We start from the raw sequence: 22,291 nt of genomic DNA, 5'->3' as shown, positions 1-22,291 counted from the left end.
TCATAGATATTGCAGCTTGTAAGGCATCCTGATATGAGAAAAAAAGATGAATCCATCAGTAAAATATTTACCTGACACTCTCGCGTCCTCGTCCATATCCAACTCCGTACACCGAGCACGAATACTAGCGGCAGCTTCTTTGAAGCAATCAGGTTTCCGATTGTATGCGCGTAGTGCATCTTCAAGCAACGCGCACTGCTATTAGTCCTCGTCAAATAGCTAGTTTCGTAAACTTAACGGTCGCACCCATATTTAGTTGCAATGATCCGTAATTTTCATCCCCCAAAAAGCGGTCTAAATGCGAGCTGATTGGAAAGTAGATGAATACGAAAGATTTATTTACTCAATTCCTGTGGAATGAAACTGGCGCCGATAGTGCTGATGGTGGGCGGTGCATTCAAGGCATCTTCATCATTTTTGACACGAGAGATATCACGCCGCCAAGAAAAAGAGTAGCAAATGGGCAAGTAGAGTATCAAGAATGGGAGCAGCATCATAAGAGTAGAGAAGGTTAGAGATTTTATTGTCCGGTCGAGAAGGAAGCGCCATTGAAGATAAACTGGCGCAAGCATTCCCACGATGCTCGTGATTAGCCCCTGAACTTGAATTCTCGTAAGTATTACCTCAGGGATCGATTCGACTCTTGACTCTTGACCTCAAACTTTATACTTCAAGACCGACGTCGGAGCTTATTGCACATAGAATGGTGCAGACCCGCTACGCTTCGTTCCTACTGCCTCCAATGTTGCATTTCAGTGCATCACATCTGCGATATCACGTGTAATCCAGTTACTACGAGTTCGATTCAGTGTCTTGCCGACATACGTGTAGTATTCACTTTACTTCCCACCAGCATCTTTGACGCCTCTGTATTTCCTCAAAACTCGAAGATATGCTGACTGTTCATCACTTGAATAACTCTCGTTCTCAACGGATTCTATGGCTACTTGTGGGCCCATCTGCCAGTGTCTCCTCTTGGGTAACAGCAACTGACTTTGATAATGATGTTCACGCATAAAGGAGGAATTGGAAATCCCGTACGAGTTGAAGAAATACCAACGAACCCCTGATGGTTTGGCGCCCCCGGAACTCATAGCCATAAGTCCTCTGGGGAAATCGCCGCTCATTACGGATGGCGATGTCACCCTCGCAGAAAGCGGCGCCATCATTGGTGGGTCCAAGTCATGATGAAACCCTACATTATCCCATTGACGTACTCTGTCGCCTGAATAGACTACATCATTGCCACATATGGTAATGGTAGAGCCGTCGCTCAACAGTCGGGATATATACACAATCTCTATTGTGAGGACCGAGTCAAACTCTGTGGTTTACATGAATTAATCCGTCAAAATTACTCCCATTAATTTAGTCAGCCACTATGCAGAAGGTTCCCTGATGCCTGTTTTAATCCTCAAATTCATCTTTACAATTGTGCCCAAGAAATCACCTTTCTTGATTAGACCATTTCTTAGTTTCATCTTTCGCCAACTCGACAAACAGCTCGCAGAGCCCCAGATCACACAGCATCTCAAAATGGTAAAGCATGTCTTGATCACCGATGACTTCGTGAAAGCTCAAGTTTGATAATATCAGATCGAGGAACACCTGGCAAAATCGAAATCTACCTGGTTCGCCGGTGGAGAAGAGCCCACTGTAAGTGCAACCTCGCTACCGAAATCATCCAATAGTGACAAATGCTCGGTCTCATCGAAACCATGTAGGCCGCAGACTATCAGATGGCCTTCCCCCTTGAGGCAGTTGCGTCAGAAATTCCAAACTTTGTCGTAAACAGTCCGCACATCAAGAAATACGTGGAAACTGTTCACAGTCGGCAAGTATCATACTCACTGTTCATCCCACGCATCAAATGTAACTGATGTGTTTGATCTTGTTCACAGACCGGCTTATAAAAGGGTAGGTCCATATCCCATGGCAACTTCTGCGCAGAACTGATCATGCCAATAATATTAGGCGATTGAAAAGGGTGGAAAGTACTCGTATGCAAAACTTTGAATATATTAGTCCTTCAAAGTTTCTACGGCAGGGAACTACATAAATTAGTGCAATGGTATAAATACATCGAGGGGGGATGCTTCGTAAAGCGGGTATTAAAACACAGAAATAGGACTTTGCTACAGGTGATGAACAATAAAGTGAATATGGTAGTGCATGAAAGAAATGACTGTGTCTACAGCAAACGAACGAATGGTGGAATGAGCACAGGGCTAGGAGAAGTCTACTATTAATGGATAAAGATAAGTTAGTGAATGTTCAACAAAGAATGAACAAATCAAGACAAAGATACTAGGGCTACAGTGGGTGATGCGAGTCGTAAAAGTCAGCACAAAAAATACACGAATGAAGTGACGAGACTCAAAGGAAAGCAATGGTTAATAATTTAAAGATTAATGGCGGTCGGCGTCGGTTCGGCGCTTGACAACTTGGCCAGACTGTGCCTTTTGCTCCCATGCCATAGGGGATTCACCTTCAAACCACGTTTCGGTGATCGGGTCGTGTTCGAAGTCGCCATCCTTGTACCCATATCTCTGTTCGAGCAATCGCAATAGAGGGTTGCGCAAAGCAGGATCCATCCTGACAGTCTCTCCAGGAAGATAGCTCCCAACACCGTGCCTAGAGAGCGATTCTTCGAAAAGAGCCTCCTCGTATGTGCAGCCACAGTTGAGGTATCCCGGAGGAGCGTGCCTGGCAGGGTATGCACGCCTTTCACGTCGGGAGTCGTGCCACGCGCACAGGGCGTTACCGGCCCTGTTAAGAGAGCAGAACATCTTCTTGCGCGTCTCCGTTCGTGCCCTCCAAGAAGCCTGGAAAGATGCCGAGCGCGGTGCAGCGGGGAGCCCCGTCTTGGCCTGCAGGGCAACCTTCGCACGGCTGCACTCTTGCTCGAGCTCCTTGATTCTGCGTCGGAGGCTTGCGATCTCGCTGCTTTTGCTGTCAGGAGAAGAAGGGTATGTACCAATGTACCCCATTGGTGCTCCGCCTTGTTGCGGGGATAGGTGGTGACGGTACGCGTCGCCTCCGTATTCGCTGGGGTAGTTTGGAGAGTGGGGGGAAATTGATTCCGGTGAAACGTTACGAGTCGTCGTGTATTCATTTAGTGACATATCAAGGCTGGATTGGCTCATGCTAGAAAATCCCATCCCGCCGTGACCTGCCACACCAGGGTAGCCGGAGTTGTTCATCGCAATCATGTTCATTTGAGAGGAAGTGTTCCATAAGCCAGAATTTGGAGTCTGGAGGTTGCCGGAGTATGCGTTCCCGCTGTTGGACGAAGAGGGAGAACGAGAGTGTCGCGAATTAGAGATGCTGGCATCGCCCATGGCACCAGTAAGACTTGAGGTGGATGACATAGGTCTAAGATCAGGCGGTATGAAGGACTCCTATATATCATAAATAAGGCGCTTAAGTCAAGAGGTAAATACAATTAAACATACCGCCATGCCATATGAGGGAACAGAGTAAGAACTCTGATCCTCTCCATCAGATGTCCTGCGTTCAACTGGGCCATGTCTGCTGTGACTAGACTTGGATCCAGTGGGGTTCCATGTTCCGTAAGCCGCGTTATTAGACATTGTAGAAATAAGTGATTCTTTTCGTGAGATCTTTAAGCGGTGAGTTGAAGGATATGGTCTTGGGCGTTTTGGGCCAGCCAGGGAATATATGGAACCTCTTCGACGCGACGTCGTCGAATGAACACTCGGCAACGAGTAGGAAGGGAGAGAAGGAGTAATTGGAGGGGAAAGTAATGAGGAACCAAGGTCGGAGACCTCCTCTTTAATATCCATTTCGTTCACCAGGCAATCAGTGAAGAAACTCTCCATGATGAGGGCAGTGCTTCAGACGCTACAGTAACAACAGGTTGAAAACAGGGCTATTTACCTTGACGAACCAACTCAATCTTTGGTCACGCTTCGCCTAGCATCTATGTCGTGAAGGAGATCGACCAAACGTTAGAAACCGCCAAATACGAGATCTTGCAGTGGGGCTGTGAATGGAGACACAAATCTGTAATTATAAGATCTATTGATGCCCAAATATGCTTAGCGAGCCCGCTTTTTGAATAGATTGATGAAATCATCAAAAAATTACACGATCCTTGAATGTCAAGTTTCAGCATAGAGCGTGACCTGTTGAACAGAGTAAGCTGTGGTTTGGGATACCATCCAGATGATGGCCGCGTCTTCGGATCAATGGCCTATGAGCAGCTGCACCCACAAATATACCCGGACCCACAAGGGCCGTAGGAAAGGCATGAACGCGACGATCAGCTTCTCGGGTTTGACTTGGGCCTGAACATTGTATTCAATTAAAAAAGACACTGAAGAGACGTCAACTCAAGCCAATGGGATATAAAAAGAACATGGAGTATGGTCGAGGGAAGATACAGACATACATGGTGAATTAAGTTCCTGAAATAATTTGATGTCCCGAGATGGACAAGGTACGCTAGAATGTGCGTAAAATACTTGATCCAACCAATAATCTGCAGGAAAAATGAGAGAACCACAAAGCACAGGAATGATTTGAATCTAATCATTTGCCCAGAAATCTTCAGGGAGATAACCACGTCCCGGGTTCGACCGGATAACGTCTTTCCATGCGCGGGCCTTTGCAGAACTAGCGCTGGAGAGTTCAAGTGTGGAGCACGTAATACAGTTTATGACTTGACCAACACCTGGAAGTTGAAACTACTGACCTCAAGTTTGGGGGAATATCAATTTCTCCGCTCTTCATGTCGATGTTGATGAACTTGGTCAGCTCGACGGCAGGCTGGCCAGGACAGCTGGAGAGGAATTGAGAAGACCGGAAAGCCAACAGATGATGGAGCTCGTACAGTTTCAGGATACGGGGCAGTGGAAAACAGTGGAACGTAGGAGTTCCATTGCGCTCATTCTTGAGTGAGCATGTGTGCTGAACTATTTCTGCAATGACACACTTCTTAGTCTCTTGCTTGTCCATTGCCAAAACGCAAACTCGTCTCGAGCCTCGCATCACTCCTGTACTGGCTTAGCTAAGCAGATGCCATCGATCCCGGCATCACGTGCCAAAAAAAACAAAAACGTTCGATCGTAAAATCTGGAGGTTATCCACAAACTCTCATCCTATCTCTCATCCTCTCGCAAAAATGGTCTTCAAAGTCGCTGGTAAGTCGCTTTCTCTTTCAAATTGCTTGGATCGCTGCTCATATTCCTTCAAGATGTGTCTCTTGCTGCTTTCGGTCGCAAGGAGATTGAAATCGCAGAGGTAACTCAGTTCGATGGGATTTGTTCGAAAATCCCCGTGTCGTATCACTTTGTCTAACGCAATTTTATCAACAGAATGAGATGCCAGGGCTCATGTACCTCAGGGGAAAGGTGAGCATCATTCATTGTACATCATGCCCGCATGTCCTCATTGTCGTCGCAGTACGGTCCATCTCAACCCCTGAAGGGTGCTCGCATTGCTGGATGCCTCCACATGTAAGCTGTCAACCCAAATATCTTCTGTTCTTTCTTGACAGGTTTTTCGTATCCAAAGGACCATCCAAACTGCTGTTCTCATCGAGACTCTCACTGCTCTCGGTGCTGAGGTTACATGGTCGTCCTGCGTATGTTTAGACGTGATATATTCGACTCTGAACATCAATTAATGTTATTTATCAATCTAGAACATCTTCTCAACTCAGGATCATGCTGCTGCTGCGTGAGTTTGTTTTCGATCACTATTTCTTGTTTCTAACATAATGTTTGACAGAATTGCTGCTACTGGTGTTCCTGTCTTCGCCTGGAAGGGCGAGACCGAGGAGGAATACCTCTGGTGTATCGAGCAAACCCTTGCTGGTTTCAAGGATGGCAAAGCCCTCAACATGATCCTTGATGACGGTGGTGATTTGACCACCCTTGTCCATGAGAAATACCCCCAATACCTCTCTGGTGAGTTTTGTTCGGTTTATCTTCCACTAATCTTAGTGCTAATATCTTGATATCACAGATATCCGCGGAGTCTCTGAAGAGACTACCACCGGTGTTCACCACCTGTACAAAGCCTTCCGTGATGGAAAGCTTAAAATTCCTGCCATCAATGTTAACGATTCGGTCACCAAATCCAAATTCGACAACTACTACGGCTGCCGTGAATCACTCGTCGATGGTATCAAGCGTGCTACCGATGTTATGCTTGCTGGAAAGGTTGCCGTCGTTGCTGGCTTCGGTGATGTTGGAAAAGGAGTAAGTTTCAGCGGGACATTCTGTTTAATTTGTTGCTGATCCTGTCTTCCAGTGTGCCGAGTCCCTCAAGTCGTACGGTGCCCGTGTCCTGATCACCGAGATCGACCCCATCAACGCCCTCCAAGCTGCCATGGCCGGATACGAAGTCACGACTATGGAGGACGCCGCTCCCCGTGCTAATGTCTTTGTTACCACCACTGGTAACAGGGATATCATCACTGGTGCCCACTTTAATGTCATGCCTGAGGATGCCATCGTCTGCAAGTAGGTTGATCAAAACTTGGTTGCATGAGAATAATTTTCTGATAACGTTTCTAAAAAGCATCGGTCACTTCGATGTCGAGATCGATGTTGCTTGGCTCAAGGCCAACGCGGTCTCAGTCTCCAACGTCAAGCCTCAGGTCGATCGCTTCACCATGGCCTCCGGCCGTCACATCATCCTCCTCGCTGAAGGCCGTCTCGTCAACTTGGGGTGAGTATTCCTATCAGCTCCGTGAATAAACTGTTCTGATGTGTTTTCATTGACAGATGTGCTACTGGACACCCCTCCTTCGTCATGTCTTGCTCTTTCGCAAACCAGGTTCTTGCTCAGATCGCTCTCTGGACCACCCCCGAGAAGTTCCCCCTCGGTGTGCACATGCTGCCCAAGGAGCTCGATGAGGAGGTTGCCCGTGCCCACTTGGCACAACTCAATGTGAAACTCACCGTCCTCAGCGAGACTCAGTCTAAGTATTTGGATATCCCTGTCCAGGGCCCCTACAAGCCTGTGCGTGTCTTATCTGTCTTTGTCACTTGATTTCTCACATTCACCTCTTTACAGTCTCACTACCGTTACTAAACGTGTAGCCTGATACCCGTATTCATCGACGGCCTCAACGAGCCCTCGCCAATTAGACGGGAGAATGGGATCTTCAACGTCCTAACGAGTGGATGTTTCGGTGATTCGTTCAACAGAGTCTTTATTTAATGCTCTTGAAGCAGGCAGGGACAAATCAGCACATGTGGCTGAGAGCGTCAGTTTAGGAGTAAGTATACCGCAGACAAGGGAATATTTTGTCCCTGGGGATGATGTTGCGGTTGCTGCAGAAGGCCTCAACGCCTTGGATGTGGATGTGATGTTGATAATCACTTGGATTATTTCATGGATGCAAAAAACATTTCTTCAAATATGATTGACCGACATTTTGAGTGAAGTATCTTTGTTTGCATGGTAAGTTAACAGGAACGGATTGGCCTGGGTTGGTGAAATGTTGACGTGCATTGTATCCGAGTTGCCACAGTGTCTAAAGTGTGGGCACTGTATGACTGCAAACATGTGTGATTGAGTGTCGAGTAACGGGTTTACCGCTTACCGTTGGTTGTAAAAATATTAAACGTGTCCATTTCGATCACGATCATGATCAAAATTGTTGATCACGATCAGTCGTATGTTTTGCTGATCTTCTTAGCCTGCTGATTACCGCTGATTACGATACACGGTGTACAAGAGGTCAGAAAAGCCGTATCCCTCTGTGTTTTTCCACAGGCCTAACATTATTTGCAGGCGACATACAGAGAAACATGGTCGAAACGTCGGTCCTCGGCCCCATTGACCCCGCATCTTTGAAAAAGGACCAGGAGGAAGAAAAATCGGCACCATGGATCGTTAGAAAACTAGTAGGCGTGAGTACTTACCTTACTCTTGGGCGTTGATTTTAGCTCGTATTTTTCTTTGTTGCCTCGATATGTCGCTGTCCCCGACTGGGAAACTGTAGTCTACAAGGGTTTCTCAGCCAGGCGAACAGCCTCCTCGCAAGTGGATCGCAAAACCCCATTCAAATGAAGCGAGCTATCACCATGTTTCATTCACCAACTATTGTGGTGGCTTACTAATAAAGGGAACCATTAATGAATTAACTAACCGTTTTTTCCATCTAGTCAGTGACCGGACGAATCGTCATGTCGTCATACGAAACGCTACGGGCGACGGGTACCAACATTATTTGCCTTTCTCCTGTGAGTCCCAGGGTTAATACACTCCAGATATCATGAAACCCATCAGAACAACGACGCGCGTTCTTCTTTCTCCTGGTCGCCTATTTCCAACTCAATACAGTGGGGAGATTCATCGCCGCTGTTTTTGCCCTGCATACGATTCCGTGACCTCGCCGTACACACTGTTATAGCAGCTACAGTAAGTCCGCCGCTAAATTAACATCCCGGCGCCCCCCCTTTTTACACTCCAGCCACTAATCCGAAATCATGATCACGATTCTCAGGGAGGGATGGCAGCCGTAGCAGCTCCGGTGTACGTCACAACCTATTTTTTTCGATCTGAAAGACAATTTTGTGCCTTGCTCCTGCTGATTCCAAGGCCATATGTTCTGATTTATTAAATTATAATAGCATGGGACCAGTTTCGGATGTGGTGGTTGGGTCGCTCGGTGATACAGTTTTAGTCGAACTTGGCCTCCACGCCGGATTTGGCCTCACCACGAAACTTGCGAACGATCTTGTTTTCGATAAAACTATCAAAAAAATAGTCCCAATACATTCAGACAGACTTGAAACCACCGCCGTCAAAGTGCTCCTTATAACACTCAAGTATAAACACACCATGACAGACGCTGCGCTGGGGTTTTACCGTAGCTCTCTACATTCGTAAGTTGATTTAAATTGCCTTTATAGAGAAGGCTGAAAAGAGGGGCTGAATATGACGTTCTCACCTATAAAGGGATAACTCTCTGTTTGCTGCGGTCAAAGACTATCTATCGGTTGAGAAAGGATGGTTCTCACCCTACCTTTTCGCGAGCGCGCGACGACCGATCATTCCAAGAAACATGAAACCTGATATTATCTTCTGTCATGGTCCATTTTTATCAGGTGAGCACGTACACCTGGGTGTAATATTTATCTTATTGTGTCGCGTGAAGCTAATCCACCTCTATGCAATTCTCCCGTCTGTCGCATGTGAACCTAAAGGCGATTACAAAATTGGAGAAACGCTGCTAAAGGAATCAGCACATGTAATTGAACTATGTGACGCACCTCCGGCCGAGCCCACTGAAGTAGAGGAGGAGGATCATCATTTGAGTTTGAAGAATCTGTCCATCCCTTCACTTTCCACTATGTTTAACCGGTCCAGAACGCCGTCTCCAGAGCCGGAGTTGACACCCTTGCCGAACCCTCCGAAACCGCGTCGAATGGTTATTCTCCTAGTGGGACTCAAACCACACCGAAAAATGTGGACACTGAGTGCACGCCCAAGCGAAAGCGTCATGAATTACATTCTTCTCAATGGCTGTCCAGCCATCGTAGTTCCCGTCAAACTGGGAGGGCCATTGGTTGCGTGGGATGGGCTAACTCTTGAACAACTCTGGGAGATTGATTTGCCACCCAGCGACGGAGCGCTAAGTGCATCAGGAAAATTCGAAGGCATTGTTGATGTTGTGTTTGAATATATCGACCTGTGCGTCGATTGGGAAAGGGTAAATATTCCGGTTGCAGAGTCGGAAACGGAACAAGAAGGTAATTTGCAGACAGTGGTGTCGGATCTTAAAGGCGGTGAGGCATTGTCCCGAAAGCTACTCAAAGATGCGGTCATTCTACTCGTTGCTGCAGCAATAAGAAGCAGGTCTAGTAAGGAAGCCAAGAAGGAGATTGATGGCGAACGAAGTGGAATTGCTATGTGGAGAATACCGTAGAACATTGGATGGTTGATTTAATGGATATCCTTCTTTGTATTTGCCTTGTTTGGAGAGAGCATCTCATGCCCTGTAAGTCGCGAGAATCTACCGAACCAATGTAAATTACAGACACTTTCTGCGGTCTATCTTTCGCGCTGTTTTTCAGGTAGTTAGTCTGCTACCACGCTGAGAATGTGAACCCACGGAACTTTGATGACAACACAAACCCGCAATCATGTTCTTGATGTACTTGATTGGGTTTCTAGCACAACCGGGAAAAGGAAAGGTCAAAGATGATGTTTCGGGAGTATATCTGGGACCAAGAATATACAGAACCAGCAGCGAGAGAAGGTAGAGAATGGTATGGAACACTGCCCACGGACTGGCAACCTTGCCAACGTGGAATTAATCCCTCAACGTTTTTTGTTCAATCTTCTACTTTCACCTGTTGGGAAGAAACACGACGTGATCAAATAACAGTCAAATTGAGTCTATCACAGTACGCACCCTTCTTAGCCTTTGGCGGTGCACCCTTTCCTCTCCTGCGTCTCTCTATGACATCCTGCAAACGCTCCTCCTCGTCGTCATCCACCATTTCCAGTCTATTGCGGTATGATCGAACAATTTGTGAAATATTGACGCGTTCAGGGTAGTAGCCAACCAGAGAAGGGCCTCTTAAACGCGCCCGCAAATATTTCGCGCCCGTTCGCAGGCTGTCTGGGTTATATGTTGTCTGGAAAATGCTGCATCGAAGTTTCGTGAGTGCCTGCAACCGAGAAGGCGGCACCGAAGCCATTGCGTGAGGTATAAAGTCGAGGAAACCTGGTTATGTTACTTCGAGAATCTGTGGTTGCAGTTTTTTCGATGATAAATAGTTTGAGTGCGTCGCAGAGAGTGGTGAGGTCAATTCAATGGAACCGATTTTTGCCTGCGGACACTGGTCGAAGTCTTCTAAACCAAGCATGGACAAACATCGACGGTATACCTTAAAATGGAAATTCTTCAATGAACCAATTTGTGTTTTGGACTCATTTGAACTGGAAGCTCCCATTCGCAATCCAAAGTGACTATAATGTTTGGAATTTACGACTGCTAAGATTGCCGGTGTATGTACAGCAGCCATATATTACGAGTCACGTAGTGTAGAAGCCGGAGAACTCGGAATGACCTACTACCACTTGTTAAGTTCTATACTCCACGCATAGTTCAACGAGTAGTTTGAGAAGGAAGATAAAAGATATTGTGTCAATACTTGATACGCACTTGAAACCGTTTAGATTTTCTCGTTAGATGGCAAAGTTAGTGGCACCATAGGCTATTCTCCAATTGACGTCGATGCAGAATGTTGAAACACTAGGATATGTGTCCGAGTACTAGCGTCAGAACACGGTTTGTCTGTAACAAAGCTTTCGTCATATTGAGAGTGACTTCCATTACTTGATATCAAAGCCACTATTATGGTGGCCGTCCCGCAGTTCATCTATTATCTACGGAATCATGATGTATAGGGGGATCCATGGCTACTTTGACTGTGGGTGCATGCCATTAGGTACTTTGAAACACTTTGCATCGGTATTCTGGTCTAAATTTGCAGCAGCAGCAATCTAAAATTAAATTACATCTGAGACATTTACTGTCGCAAGGTGGCTCTTCTAAATGTACGTTGCTATTACGATTTCTCGTCTCTGCCTAAGTTTAATAATCTTAGTAGTAGTCTTCTAAACCGTTCGTAGGGCGTCCAGTCTGAAGCCTCTTCAGGCCAAATAGATACTCGTACCGGCTAACTCATGAGAGTAATACACCTATCGCTTTCAATCTTAGATTCATGCCCAAAAATCGATAAACCAGATTAACTTACCCATGTGCACAGCCTCAAAGTCTTTCACAAATCTTATACTTAGAGGGGCCCTGTAGCATTCACGAATCGCCAGTTCGACAAGTTGATTACATAGGCAATTAATGATCTGTGCAGTGACATCGAATGACATATGCACATATACAGAATCAAATTATAGTCAGCACTCAAGCCGTTGAAAGATACTTGCCGCCGGATGTCTAGATTTACAGCGCCCACCCCATCTTGCTACTTACTTGTTGAACTTGAAAGCCGGATTCCTGCCGTTTGGGATATTAATTATATCAATCTATTAATAGACTGATATACAAGTGACACACCGATCCAGGCTGAAACGCTGAAGCTAGGACTGAGAGCGCCTAAAATTCAAAGCATTTTGTCACATACTGATTCTGCCTTTTACGAAACGTTACAGAGGTTTTTTTTTGGCAGTGAGGAGAATAAATTAAAGCGTACATCATGTGGGAAAATATTACATAAAAGCTTCCCAGAGCTTTCGATTTACAGCCCATTGTGGCTACGTCATACGCGACTCTGAGTGCGAAACTCTCCCGGACTTTCAAATCAGTTTTCAAAGTATTCCGTCATCTACATATTATCTGCTAGTCAAAGCACTTTTTTACACCTTCAGATAAAAGTGCCTCGCGCGCTGTCAACTCGCCATTATGAATCACCGTGTTCTCGCGGTTCTTCGGCTCTTAGGGGTCATGGTTATGATTTCTATTCCTTCAACGATGGTCTTATTCATGTTCCTGGGTAAATCTCCAGAGATCACTGTGCATCTGGAAAAACAAACGCAGCCTAAGCAGCACGCCATGACTAAACCGGTTGACTTTATCGACAAATTTCAGATTTACGTGGTCTCGTTACCTGGACGTGGAGCACGCAAGGCTGATATGGAGAGACTTCGTGGAGCCCTAGGTCTACAGTGGAAATACTACGACGCAACTTACTCCAACAGTGCTCTCATTGGGAAGATCCTTCACTGGGTTGAAAATGTTCGAGCGAAGCTTCTGTCTGCCATACCATCTACAGACTCTGACGTCTCTGGATCTCTCGGCAATGACGACTCCTATAGCGATGGCGATATACATGCAGAAGATGTGTTATTTTGGCCAGAATATTTAGAGGATATCGCACAATCTAACCTCGAGATCCCCCTCCTTGATCCACTAATTTGGGCTCAGCCAGTCAGGCGTCCACCCTATGAGCCTCTTACGTGCAGCGAGCAAGACTTTTATCTCCTCGACAAGGCGCCTGACGAGGTACCGGAATACAAGCGACTGACTTCTGGGCGTGTCGCATGCTGGCACTCACATTTATCGGTCCTGCACCTACATGCAAACAGTTTACCAACTGCTTCTGGTAAAGGAAGTATTGCGTTGATTCTGGAAGACGACGTCGACATGGAAAGAGATATCATGCAGCAAATGGAATTCCTGTGGAAGGATTTGCCGGAAGATTGGGACATGGTGTTTCTAGGTATTGAGCACTTCATGTGAAGAATGTATTCTTTTTTGTCTAAATTCTAATCCTCTATCAGGTCATTGCTGGTCAGACGAAACCCGGGGTAGTCTAATCACAAAAGAATCACCTACAAACGGATCGCTCCCGACATGGTCGAAAATGTATACCTCTACCGATCCCAAATGCACACATGCCTACGCTGTCTCCCGCGCAGGCGCCCGGCGTCTACTGCTGCATCTGACGCATCCACCATTTGCCTACTCACGCGCGATTGACCAGGCTTATGCGTGGCTTATAGAGAGCAAACGGATACAAAGCTTTTCTGTGGTCCCCAATTTGGCCATGCAGCGCAAAGTTACAGTGAGTGATGTTATGGAAGGGGGTACGGTGAACAATCTCTGGATAGACTCCCTGTTCAACAGTGTGTTAGACTCATTGCAGGAGGATTGATTTGATATCAAGTATCCGTTTTTTTACAAAATACTACAATGTATATAGACGACATGTATTTTCGAATTATAATCTATGAAACAATCGAGACCCATCGAACAACCCGTATACTACGAACACCTACCTCAGAGGCCTATCGCTATCTGAAGTGTAATAGTACTGGTCAAGACCAGTTTTCCCTTTATTTTTTCACGCCATAAATCGAAATTCTACGTTAAATTGTCCTCTGTCAAATGAAAGTAAACAAGTGTTTATGATTTTTATATGATGGAAAACGACCTACCTTAACCTTGGCCCACTGAACTATAACCTCTTTAATTCGTTTTTGCAACGCCATTTCGCAGTCGGCACAAGTTAAATGATCCCCCAAAGCTTCAAAAGTGGACTGTATCTTGTTTATCGAGACATCTTCTCCATTCGAAAAAAAACGACGGTCAGAAAATTAGAATAGTGGCACCGATGCCGAAAATTAGGGACGCGCGCATTACGAGCCAACTCACCCGGATTGGAGTCCCACGCCAGATATGACGCCGAAAGAGCCCACGCCCTCGCCAGCGCCTTTTGCTCATCGGAGCCACAGAGGTTGCTCCTCCCATGAGGGTCGGGAGGTTGCAGAATAATTTTTTTCAACGAATCAACCGTATTCAGGTGTAGCGCCATGAGCTTGTTGAGATAAATGGGTCCCATGCGAATCGAAATCTCATCCGTCAAGTTTGCAAGGTTATATGACAGAAGATGGGATGAGGTTTTTAGCGCCAGCTCGTGGGCACGAAAATGGCCGGCTAAGGTGTATATGCGCAATGGATACAAGGGAGCTTTCGACAGGAGTAGGTCGAATAACGGGTTGGCGGGGACAATGTGTGCTTTGGGGTCAATCCCGTAGACAGGCATACGATATACAGCTTCTTCGATGTCGTCAATTGTAGGAGCATGTCTGGCGCATGAAATATGGTACAGCGTGTGCAATATTACGTCGAGGACGGCGGATGACTCTGGTATGTCGATTATAGCACCGTTTCTGATTTTGAACCTTTCTTCGCTCAATGAGGAGCCTAGGAAAGGTTCGAAAGCATTGCCCGACTTGTGCAAAATGTCGTCAGTTCCTACATAGAACATTACGCCATCTGAAGAACGAAATACGACGTCTGAGATTGAGTTATGAGAGCCTGAAAAGAACGCTGTGGATATGAGAGATGTCGCCCCTGGTACATAATGAGGTTGATCTGCTTCATCTTCTGGAGGCGTCTCCAGACCAGGGGCTTTGTTGGAGATGTTATACACCAAGGATAATGTGTTTGATGAACCTGGAAGTCCTGGGATATTTGTAGCAGTGTAGTGGGCGGACATTGCAACAAATTTCAAGAGTCTTTTGGATTCTCAAGGCTTGAGGGCACTGGACTTCTTATAACCTTCCGAGTTGTATACAAACCATAAAAATACATCATATCCGACGTCAGTAGTGTACGCGCTGTAGTGCACAACCATTCGCCGCTTCGGCATTCCATGTAAGTAGGCCATAAAGGATTATCTCTCGAAGGTCCGCAATCCATATATTAAAATGCAAAAAATCCCTCCATACTTGGTTCACAATGAGACGTCATTAGGCCTAGCAGCATCGTACTTTGGACGACACGGAATTTATGGTAATGATAAGCGTATCTATTAGGTGGACAAATTTTCCAAATTATTTATGCTCACCGGAGAGAGAAGCACGTCGGCATACTATCAAATAATGGACGGCGAAAGAAAAGAATCCAGCAGTGACACATCGAAGGTGTAAGGTATGAAGTCATTGATGACCGCTGACACTGTTATTGTACAGAGATCACACCACGCTCATCTATACAGTTACTTAATAGTGACAAGAAGAGAATAAACAATCTCTGCTCTACTGTCAAGGAAATTGTAGAATCTTCCAGTCATGTCACGGTTCCTGTCTCGAAATTACGAAAATCAGCCTGGGCTATATTTAGCGGTTTGATGGGAGATAAACCGTTTTCCATCATTCAAACGACATTTGTTGTTCGTTTGAGAATCAAAGAGAGCCAGAGAGAGCCCCTTTCAACCTCGGAGGCGATATAGAAGCCCACATGAGTACGTTGTCTTTTAAAACTCAGATGCAACACGGAAACGATTAAATTTCACAAAGAATTCGGAGATTCAAGAAAATGTGTACAGCAATATGAGCACATGGAAATGAGGTGATTAAAACTTCTTCTCGCCTTCTCCGACTGGGTATTTATCCATGAGATTGGATGGGTAAGAGGGGTCGACGTCCTACTGACCGGTCGCCCCATAATAGGGCGCTTGGGCGGGGCCGTTGTTCTGATACAATGGTTGATATTGACCATTTCCGACATCTTGAAGAGGCAAACAGATATCATTAACAATTGTGAATGACAAACAGGTGGTATGAGACATTACTCACATACGAAACCGCCATTGCCGTAACGCTCTTCAGCCTGCATCTTCTTGTAGATAAGCCAGAAAGCGTGAATATGACCAGGAATGTATCCAAGGCTGTAAAACGCAATGAGAAAGACATGAGTCATGAGAGAATGCATCAATATACATGGTCAATAGGATGTTGATGAGCAAATCACAGCTGCATCCTGTAACAATTGCCGCAGCTGCTGGGGGGAAAAGAATGGCTACCTGTTCAGAAGAGCAGTTCAATAACACTCCTGTCAAAGGATTACCGCGACATAGCTCTTACCAAGATAAGGAGAACGTCTGAGGATCTAACCATAGTGAGGAAAGGTGACTGAGGGTGTGGAAGTAGTGGTTAGAAAGGAGAGTCTACGACTGCGGCGCGCTCGATCCTGCGGTTTAAAGGCGTGGGAGCATCTGCTGTCATACGTCATATGGTATTAACGTCCACGTGCCTCTGTTCAGCGTGGAATGCGTGACTGTGACCGTTTCGGCAGGAACGAGTCGGAAAGCGCATCTTCTTCAATTCGGAGCACAGATAGTACTCCTAATTCATGTATATATCGTCCTCCTTCTCTACTTCGTTTCTACGCCCAAAAATTATCACCAGCAACGTCCGAGAGATAGATATCGCATTCGATTCTTGCCCGACTTATCAGCTTGATCCGAAGTTCGAACTGTATCAACATCGCAAATTGCCGTTGCCACGATCGCTCACCGATTGACCGCGTAGTAGGTTATGGCTGGTTAAGGCGCGTATTTGGGTGTCAAAACCAGCTCAAAACATAGCGGCCATGATTGCCATCATATAAGTTGATCTTTTTCCCTCTGCATCTGTTTTACCATTTTGCCATTCCACCGCCTTTACATCTGTGAAAGCATACCATCAATTACAGTCTTAATGGGCAGAACAGTCAATACTGCGAGGCGAGCGCCTCATAGTGCTATTATACTCTACGGACGATCTAGAGCTTCAATTGACTCTACAGCAAATAAAACTACCCAGACGGCATCCGATCTACCATCCGATAACCGTTCACAAACCCAGTCGTCTTCCAATGAAAAGAAGGAGTCGTTGGAAAAGAGGACAATCACGAACAAGACTTATTTCAAACCAACTTATGTCCAAGAAAAGGCTACCGCACAAACTGTGGCAAGTATGGCTGTGGATGTTTTAAGCCTATTTGAGCAGGTACCGTACGTGAGCGTTATAACTGGTCTTATCGAGCAGATTATCAAGATATCTGATGTAGTATACTATTTCTATCTCTATTATTCCGTTTGACTAATATTTTCACTTTATGTAGGAAATTGAATCCAACAAAGATAGAAGCAAACAGCTTATAGCAAAAGTGATGATCTATGCCAAAGTCGTATTCGATGCGCTGTTGGGACTAGATGAACAGACCGCCATTGGACTCAAGCACGATCTGGAAGATCTTGCAGCGTCAGTCTCATTATATCAACTTGCCATACTCCTAATGAATCAATTTTTAGAGTCCTTGAATCTATCCACGGCGTCCTTCAAGAAATGACAGGCCCGAACCAAGCATCGCTTATTAGTCGCCTGGTGTATCGGAATGAAATAGCATCCATGTTGGCCGAGCAAGACCGAAATTTAGATACTACAATTACTGCGTTTCAAGTCAGTGCTGCGTCCCCTGGGTCATTTCCTATAGTCTGACTTTATTTGAAGCTTAAATGTGCCATCATCAATCGTTCTGGAAAAGAGAGGGTTGAATCCAAGATCAAAGTGAGTACTTTTTGTGAGCCTACGCTACTTTCGAAACTCAGCTTGGTAGGAAATACCAACTCTATCTCCCGCCGCGAGTGCAAGTCTAACTCTGGGATTGCGATCAAAACCTCAAATTTTCTACGGTCGGACAAAAGAGATCGATTTGATCATTACCTCGCTTCAGGGCAGTGCAGATGTATCGCAAGCCACCGTTTCTCCCCCTAAGCTATGCATTCTGGGACCAGGCGGGATTGGGAAGACAACGCTAGCGCTCTCTGTTGTTCACCACGAACTGGTGGTACGGCAGTATCAAGAAAAGCGATACTTTGTGAGCTGTGAAGCCGCCTCCTCTGTCGAACTATTGCTAAACCAACTTGCGAGCTCCCTGCGGCTTGCAGTGGAGGAACTCAAAGTCAGCCTGCTAGAAGCGATACTTGCTCATCTCAGGAAAACGGACTGCTTGCTTGTCATTGATAACTTTGAGACTGCATGGGATCCCTTACACACCCGTTCTCAAGTAGAGGGTGTCCTCAGCGACATATCTGCTCTCCCGACGGTCACCCTTCTAGTAACGATGCGAGGCTCTCAACAACCTGCTGGTACGCGATGGACCAACGTTATTCCCCCTCTTCTGCCCGTCGATCTCGAATCAGCTATTTCCATCTTCACAGATATCTCCCATAAGAATGACAAATATGCCGTTGATCTTGTTCGTGCAGTTGATTGTGTCCCATTGGCCGTCACTCTTCTTGCGAATTTGGCTGCCGTTGACGGAGAGACAACGGAAGCATTGTGGGCTCGCTGGGAGGCAGAACGGACTTCGATGGTAGAAAATGGTCAGGACAGGTTAAGCAGCTTGGAGGCATCGATTCGGCTCTCTTTGAATGGCCCGCGTATGCAAAAGGATCCCAGTGCTTCTCACTTACTCAGCACGCTTTCACTTCTGCCAGATGGTGTATCTCCGGCCACCCTTCTTGCATGCGAGAATAATTTACCAGAGGTTCAGTCGGTCAAAAAAGCCATATCTACGCTTCGCCAGAATGCTCTCATCTACGAGGATGCAAATAAAGACCTACGGATCTTAAGCCCCATCCGACTCTTGATGTGCGCACGGCACCCGCCGTCGAACAAGTGTCGGTCTTTCATCCACGAGCATTTTATTAATCTGGCACTGAAGGGAACCCAATATCAAGACCCACCTACTCGATCTCAGCTGCAACGCGAAGTGAACAACATCAGCGCAGTCTTGATGTACATGCTGAATGACTCGAAAGAGAACTTGTTTCGCGTTGTGGAGGCTGTGATCAACTTTTGCCATTTCACTTATGTTGCCGGGTACGGAACGACGCAATATCTCTCTCTCGCCATTGAGAAATTGGAGAATGTCAAGCCAGCGACAATATCGGCCGAGCCAGCTGTTTTAGCAGCACCAAAACCCAAGAAAGTGTGGCAGCGATCATTCGTCGGTTTTGGCCAATCCAAAGTCGCGAAACCCATTCCATCCGTCATATCTAAGGACACAGGGGCATCCGTTGTGCAAATAGCCACTGCGCTGCAACTCCGTGCCGATTGCCTGGGCTGTTTTGGCCAAATCCTTAATCGTCAGTCTCAGTTTGATCAGGCTCGAGAAAAATTTGAGCTAGCGAAGGAATTGCACATTCAATCCGGAGACCAAAGTGCACATGCGTACGACCTGCTCAATATCGGCCTCATATATTCGCGGAATTTTGACACTCTTCCACAAGCTTTGGACACTGTCAAAGAAGCTCTCAACCTCCACAATAACCTAGGAGATGCTACTGGAAAGGCATACGATTTATTAGGTTTAGGTCACGTCTACCAAGATCTTTGCCAATTCGAAGAAGCAGAGGACCAATTTGAACTTGCAGCCCAGATCTTCAAGGAATTGGATGATCTCCATGGTCAAGCGGCCGCAATGAACGGGCTGGGAGCGACACTCGTGTCGGTATCTGCTTTTGAACCCGCGGCCAAGTACTTCAAAAACGCAATCAATCTGTGCCAGAACTTAGGAGATATCGTTGGGGAGGCAGAAAATCTTGGGGGACTTGCAACTACGTTACTCCTTCGATCTCGCTTTCCAGAAGCCCTCGAGACCATTGAGCGAGCTTTAGCACTCCGGCAACCGTTCGAAGACCCAGAGCATCTCCACATTCTAGGCAGAATTTTCATTGCAATGGATAGATATAAAGAAGCCAAAGCTGCGCTCGAACGCTCTCTTTCTATCCAAAAGGATATTGGAAACACCCGTGGACAGGCCGCCAACCTGCTCTATCTTGGTTATATTGAATTTGACCAGGGGAGTTGCTCGGACGCACAGGCCCTTGCAGAACAGGCTTTGGCTATACCCAACAACAGCCTCGTAGAAGCTGACATCAACATCCTCCTCGCTATCACCAACATCCGACTCTTGAATTTTTCAGAGGCAAAGGAGATCCTTGATGCGTCAGCAGAGGAGTTTACCGATGCAGGACACACACTCGGTGAGGCGTATTGTTTGTACACTCAAGGTTTACTATTCCTTCGCCGAGGTCAATTTGGAAACGCAGTTGTCGCCTTGGGTGACGCAATCACTCTTCATCAAAGAGTAGGGAATGTCCAGGGCCACGCCGACGACTTGAACAAGATATGCGAGGCATTGCTGTCTAGGGGAAATATTGAAGATGCCATGACGCTGAGCGCGGAGGCTCTAGCTCTTCATATCCAGATCGGCGACAGACGAGGGCAAGGGGATGATTTGCTCATCCAGGCATCCCTCTTTCTTGCGCAAGGACGACTTACGGATGCTGAAAAATTCGTACGTCATGCTCTGGAGCTACACAGCGCAGCGGAGTCAATATACGGTATGGCCAAAGACAATGCTCTCCTTGGTTATATCCTCTGGCAACGGATGCATGGAACCGAACGCGCTGTACAACATATGCAAACGGCAATGTCCCTTTTTCAACGGCTGGGAGCAGTTGGTGAGATTACCGAGTGCAAGAATCAGATTCTGCATATGAAGCAAGATATAGCCCTAGAGAAAATTGAAGTATCTGCCTGGGTCCCTTTGGAGACAGATGCTTCCGTTGACTACGACTCGGACGACTCGGGTTATTATGATTTCGACGATGACGATGATGACAATGAGGGAGATGGCAAATCCAATCCTGCATGGGTCCCTTTATTTCCTGTTTATGTACACTGACTGTTATCTATGCAACTTGAAGGACTTCAATTACTCATTTTGTATCGACTAGGATTGACGCCGCTTTGCTACATTCAAAGCCAATTTGACCTACAATTAAAAATTAACGTGAATTCAGCGTTGTCTGCATATCAAAGCCCAGGTATACTGCTAGTCCCCCTAATAGCTCAGGATTTTACCAATATCCAGGCAAGTTAAAAACATTTCCAGAAGATCAGTCCAGCAAACATTACATCTGGCGACTAGTGGCTGGCGCCTACTTGCACCTGATGCGGCTGACAATGACATCACACTATCTCACTACAACCACCGAAAGTGCGGCATTGCATGCCGCCCAACGATCGACGGTGTGGTATATAAACCGTGCATTGCTCGTTTGGGTGCCCCCCACAACTTGACTCTCGTCTACTACAATCACTGCTCAGTACAGATGGTTTTGATAGTGGTATGTGGTTTTGTTCGTCGCTGTGCTTTGATTTGTTATGCTGTACATTCCACGACTAGGTTGGCACACCATTCCACAAGGCGGGGTGATGATAAGAGACCTTAAGCTCAAGCTTCACATCGCCCCCGCGTGTGTGGTCTGGGTGCTGTCACAGTAACGACATCGCCCAACAATATTTCAGAAGGCGGGCTGGCCAAATTACCTCCGACCGGTTGCAACTGAGCCTGACCACAACACATCGCTATATCGCCTAGTCTCAATTGTTGTGAGTGTCGCTCTCGTAGGTAATTTATCGACTAATCAATGTCTATTATAGGTCTGAACGTATTCAAGCTCTGCTTTATTTTTTCTTTTGTCTGGTTTTCCTCGGCCTCGCCGTTATTCCTCCTCATCGCCTTTTCAAATCTGTCAACCTCGCCCTTTTTAAACTCGCCTTTCCTCAAATTCGCCTTTTCTTAACCTCGCCTTTTCTCAACTTTTTCTGAACCTCGCCTTGATTCTTTTTTTCTTCCCCTAAACCCCTTATTCAACATCAACACAGTCCACCTCTTTCATATCTACCCATATCCAACTCAACAACCACATAATGCTCTCCACTTCCAAGACCTCGAGGCTTGTTGCATTGACGGACACTACTATTGATGCCCCGCGCATCGATGGCGGAGTCTGTCTCCCAGCTTCTTGCTTTGGCGGACTCCATGCCGCCTCGGTCTCAGTCAGGGTACCTGTCTCTTGCGTACGCTTGAGCAGTATCCCGTCTTGACTCCGTGGTACCGCTGGCTGTCTGCTTCGACACCTCTTTGAGCCTTTGG

At 46.3% G+C, this 22,291-nt stretch overlaps 10 protein-coding genes across 10 annotated transcripts; 5 read left to right on the top strand and 5 right to left on the bottom strand.

Moving 5' to 3' along the window:
• Nucleotides 1-892: 892 nt before the first annotated feature.
• On the top strand, nt 893-2,016 carry JR316_0010109 (Glutathione S-transferase 3; the record flags this gene model as incomplete). Its single annotated transcript, XM_047895783.1, has 8 exons — nt 893-949; nt 1,021-1,171; nt 1,234-1,305; nt 1,373-1,539; nt 1,597-1,656; nt 1,725-1,834; nt 1,902-1,917; nt 1,975-2,016. The coding sequence occupies 8 exons, from the start codon at nt 893-895 to the stop codon at nt 2,014-2,016; spliced, it is 675 nt and encodes a 224-aa protein (XP_047745502.1).
• Nucleotides 2,017-2,408: 392 nt separating this feature from the next.
• On the bottom strand, nt 2,409-3,593 carry JR316_0010108 (uncharacterized protein; the record flags this gene model as incomplete). The annotated part of the gene is made up of 2 exons (XM_047895782.1): nt 2,409-3,401; nt 3,456-3,593. 2 exons carry the CDS (start codon nt 3,591-3,593, stop codon nt 2,409-2,411), a joined length of 1,131 nt encoding a protein of 376 aa, XP_047745501.1.
• Nucleotides 3,594-4,550: 957 nt separating this feature from the next.
• On the bottom strand, nt 4,551-4,980 carry JR316_0010107 (uncharacterized protein; the record flags this gene model as incomplete). Its single annotated transcript, XM_047895781.1, has 2 exons — nt 4,551-4,644; nt 4,718-4,980. 2 exons carry the CDS (start codon nt 4,978-4,980, stop codon nt 4,551-4,553), a joined length of 357 nt encoding a protein of 118 aa, XP_047745500.1.
• A 166-nt stretch (nt 4,981-5,146) lies between these two features.
• On the top strand, nt 5,147-7,065 carry JR316_0010106 (Adenosylhomocysteinase; the record flags this gene model as incomplete). The annotated part of the gene is made up of 12 exons (XM_047895780.1): nt 5,147-5,165; nt 5,219-5,265; nt 5,340-5,375; nt 5,428-5,480; nt 5,539-5,608; nt 5,669-5,703; nt 5,755-5,933; nt 5,992-6,227; nt 6,280-6,491; nt 6,550-6,699; nt 6,756-6,993; nt 7,048-7,065. 12 exons carry the CDS (start codon nt 5,147-5,149, stop codon nt 7,063-7,065), a joined length of 1,293 nt encoding a protein of 430 aa, XP_047745499.1.
• A 722-nt stretch (nt 7,066-7,787) lies between these two features.
• Nucleotides 7,788-9,910, top strand: JR316_0010105 (uncharacterized protein; the record flags this gene model as incomplete). The annotated part of the gene is made up of 7 exons (XM_047895779.1): nt 7,788-7,889; nt 8,145-8,222; nt 8,323-8,400; nt 8,486-8,514; nt 8,613-8,867; nt 8,941-9,097; nt 9,140-9,910. The coding sequence occupies 7 exons, from the start codon at nt 7,788-7,790 to the stop codon at nt 9,908-9,910; spliced, it is 1,470 nt and encodes a 489-aa protein (XP_047745498.1).
• Nucleotides 9,911-10,361: 451 nt separating this feature from the next.
• On the bottom strand, nt 10,362-10,688 carry JR316_0010104 (Mitochondrial 37S ribosomal protein S27; the record flags this gene model as incomplete). The annotated part of the gene is made up of 1 exon (XM_047895778.1): nt 10,362-10,688. One exon carries the CDS (start codon nt 10,686-10,688, stop codon nt 10,362-10,364), a length of 327 nt encoding a protein of 108 aa, XP_047745497.1.
• A 1,793-nt stretch (nt 10,689-12,481) lies between these two features.
• JR316_0010103 (uncharacterized protein) lies at nt 12,482-13,664 on the top strand (the record flags this gene model as incomplete). Its single annotated transcript, XM_047895777.1, has 2 exons — nt 12,482-13,229; nt 13,291-13,664. 2 exons carry the CDS (start codon nt 12,482-12,484, stop codon nt 13,662-13,664), a joined length of 1,122 nt encoding a protein of 373 aa, XP_047745496.1.
• A 396-nt stretch (nt 13,665-14,060) lies between these two features.
• Nucleotides 14,061-15,011, bottom strand: JR316_0010102 (uncharacterized protein; the record flags this gene model as incomplete). Its single annotated transcript, XM_047895776.1, has 1 exon — nt 14,061-15,011. One exon carries the CDS (start codon nt 15,009-15,011, stop codon nt 14,061-14,063), a length of 951 nt encoding a protein of 316 aa, XP_047745495.1.
• An 858-nt stretch (nt 15,012-15,869) lies between these two features.
• Nucleotides 15,870-16,413, bottom strand: JR316_0010101 (Plasma membrane proteolipid 3; the record flags this gene model as incomplete). The annotated part of the gene is made up of 5 exons (XM_047895775.1): nt 15,870-15,895; nt 15,950-16,024; nt 16,093-16,184; nt 16,237-16,319; nt 16,381-16,413. 5 exons carry the CDS (start codon nt 16,411-16,413, stop codon nt 15,870-15,872), a joined length of 309 nt encoding a protein of 102 aa, XP_047745494.1.
• Nucleotides 16,414-16,995: 582 nt separating this feature from the next.
• JR316_0010100 (uncharacterized protein) lies at nt 16,996-21,034 on the top strand (the record flags this gene model as incomplete). The annotated part of the gene is made up of 5 exons (XM_047895774.1): nt 16,996-17,343; nt 17,402-17,541; nt 17,592-17,739; nt 17,791-17,847; nt 17,897-21,034. 5 exons carry the CDS (start codon nt 16,996-16,998, stop codon nt 21,032-21,034), a joined length of 3,831 nt encoding a protein of 1,276 aa, XP_047745493.1.
• Nucleotides 21,035-22,291: the final 1,257 nt, after the last annotated feature.

This window comes from Psilocybe cubensis, chromosome 9 (assembly GCF_017499595.1).
Source record: "Psilocybe cubensis strain MGC-MH-2018 chromosome 9, whole genome shotgun sequence".
NCBI lineage: Eukaryota > Fungi > Basidiomycota > Agaricomycetes > Agaricales > Agrocybaceae > Psilocybe > Psilocybe cubensis.
This window is presented reverse-complemented; position numbering and strand designations above follow the sequence as displayed.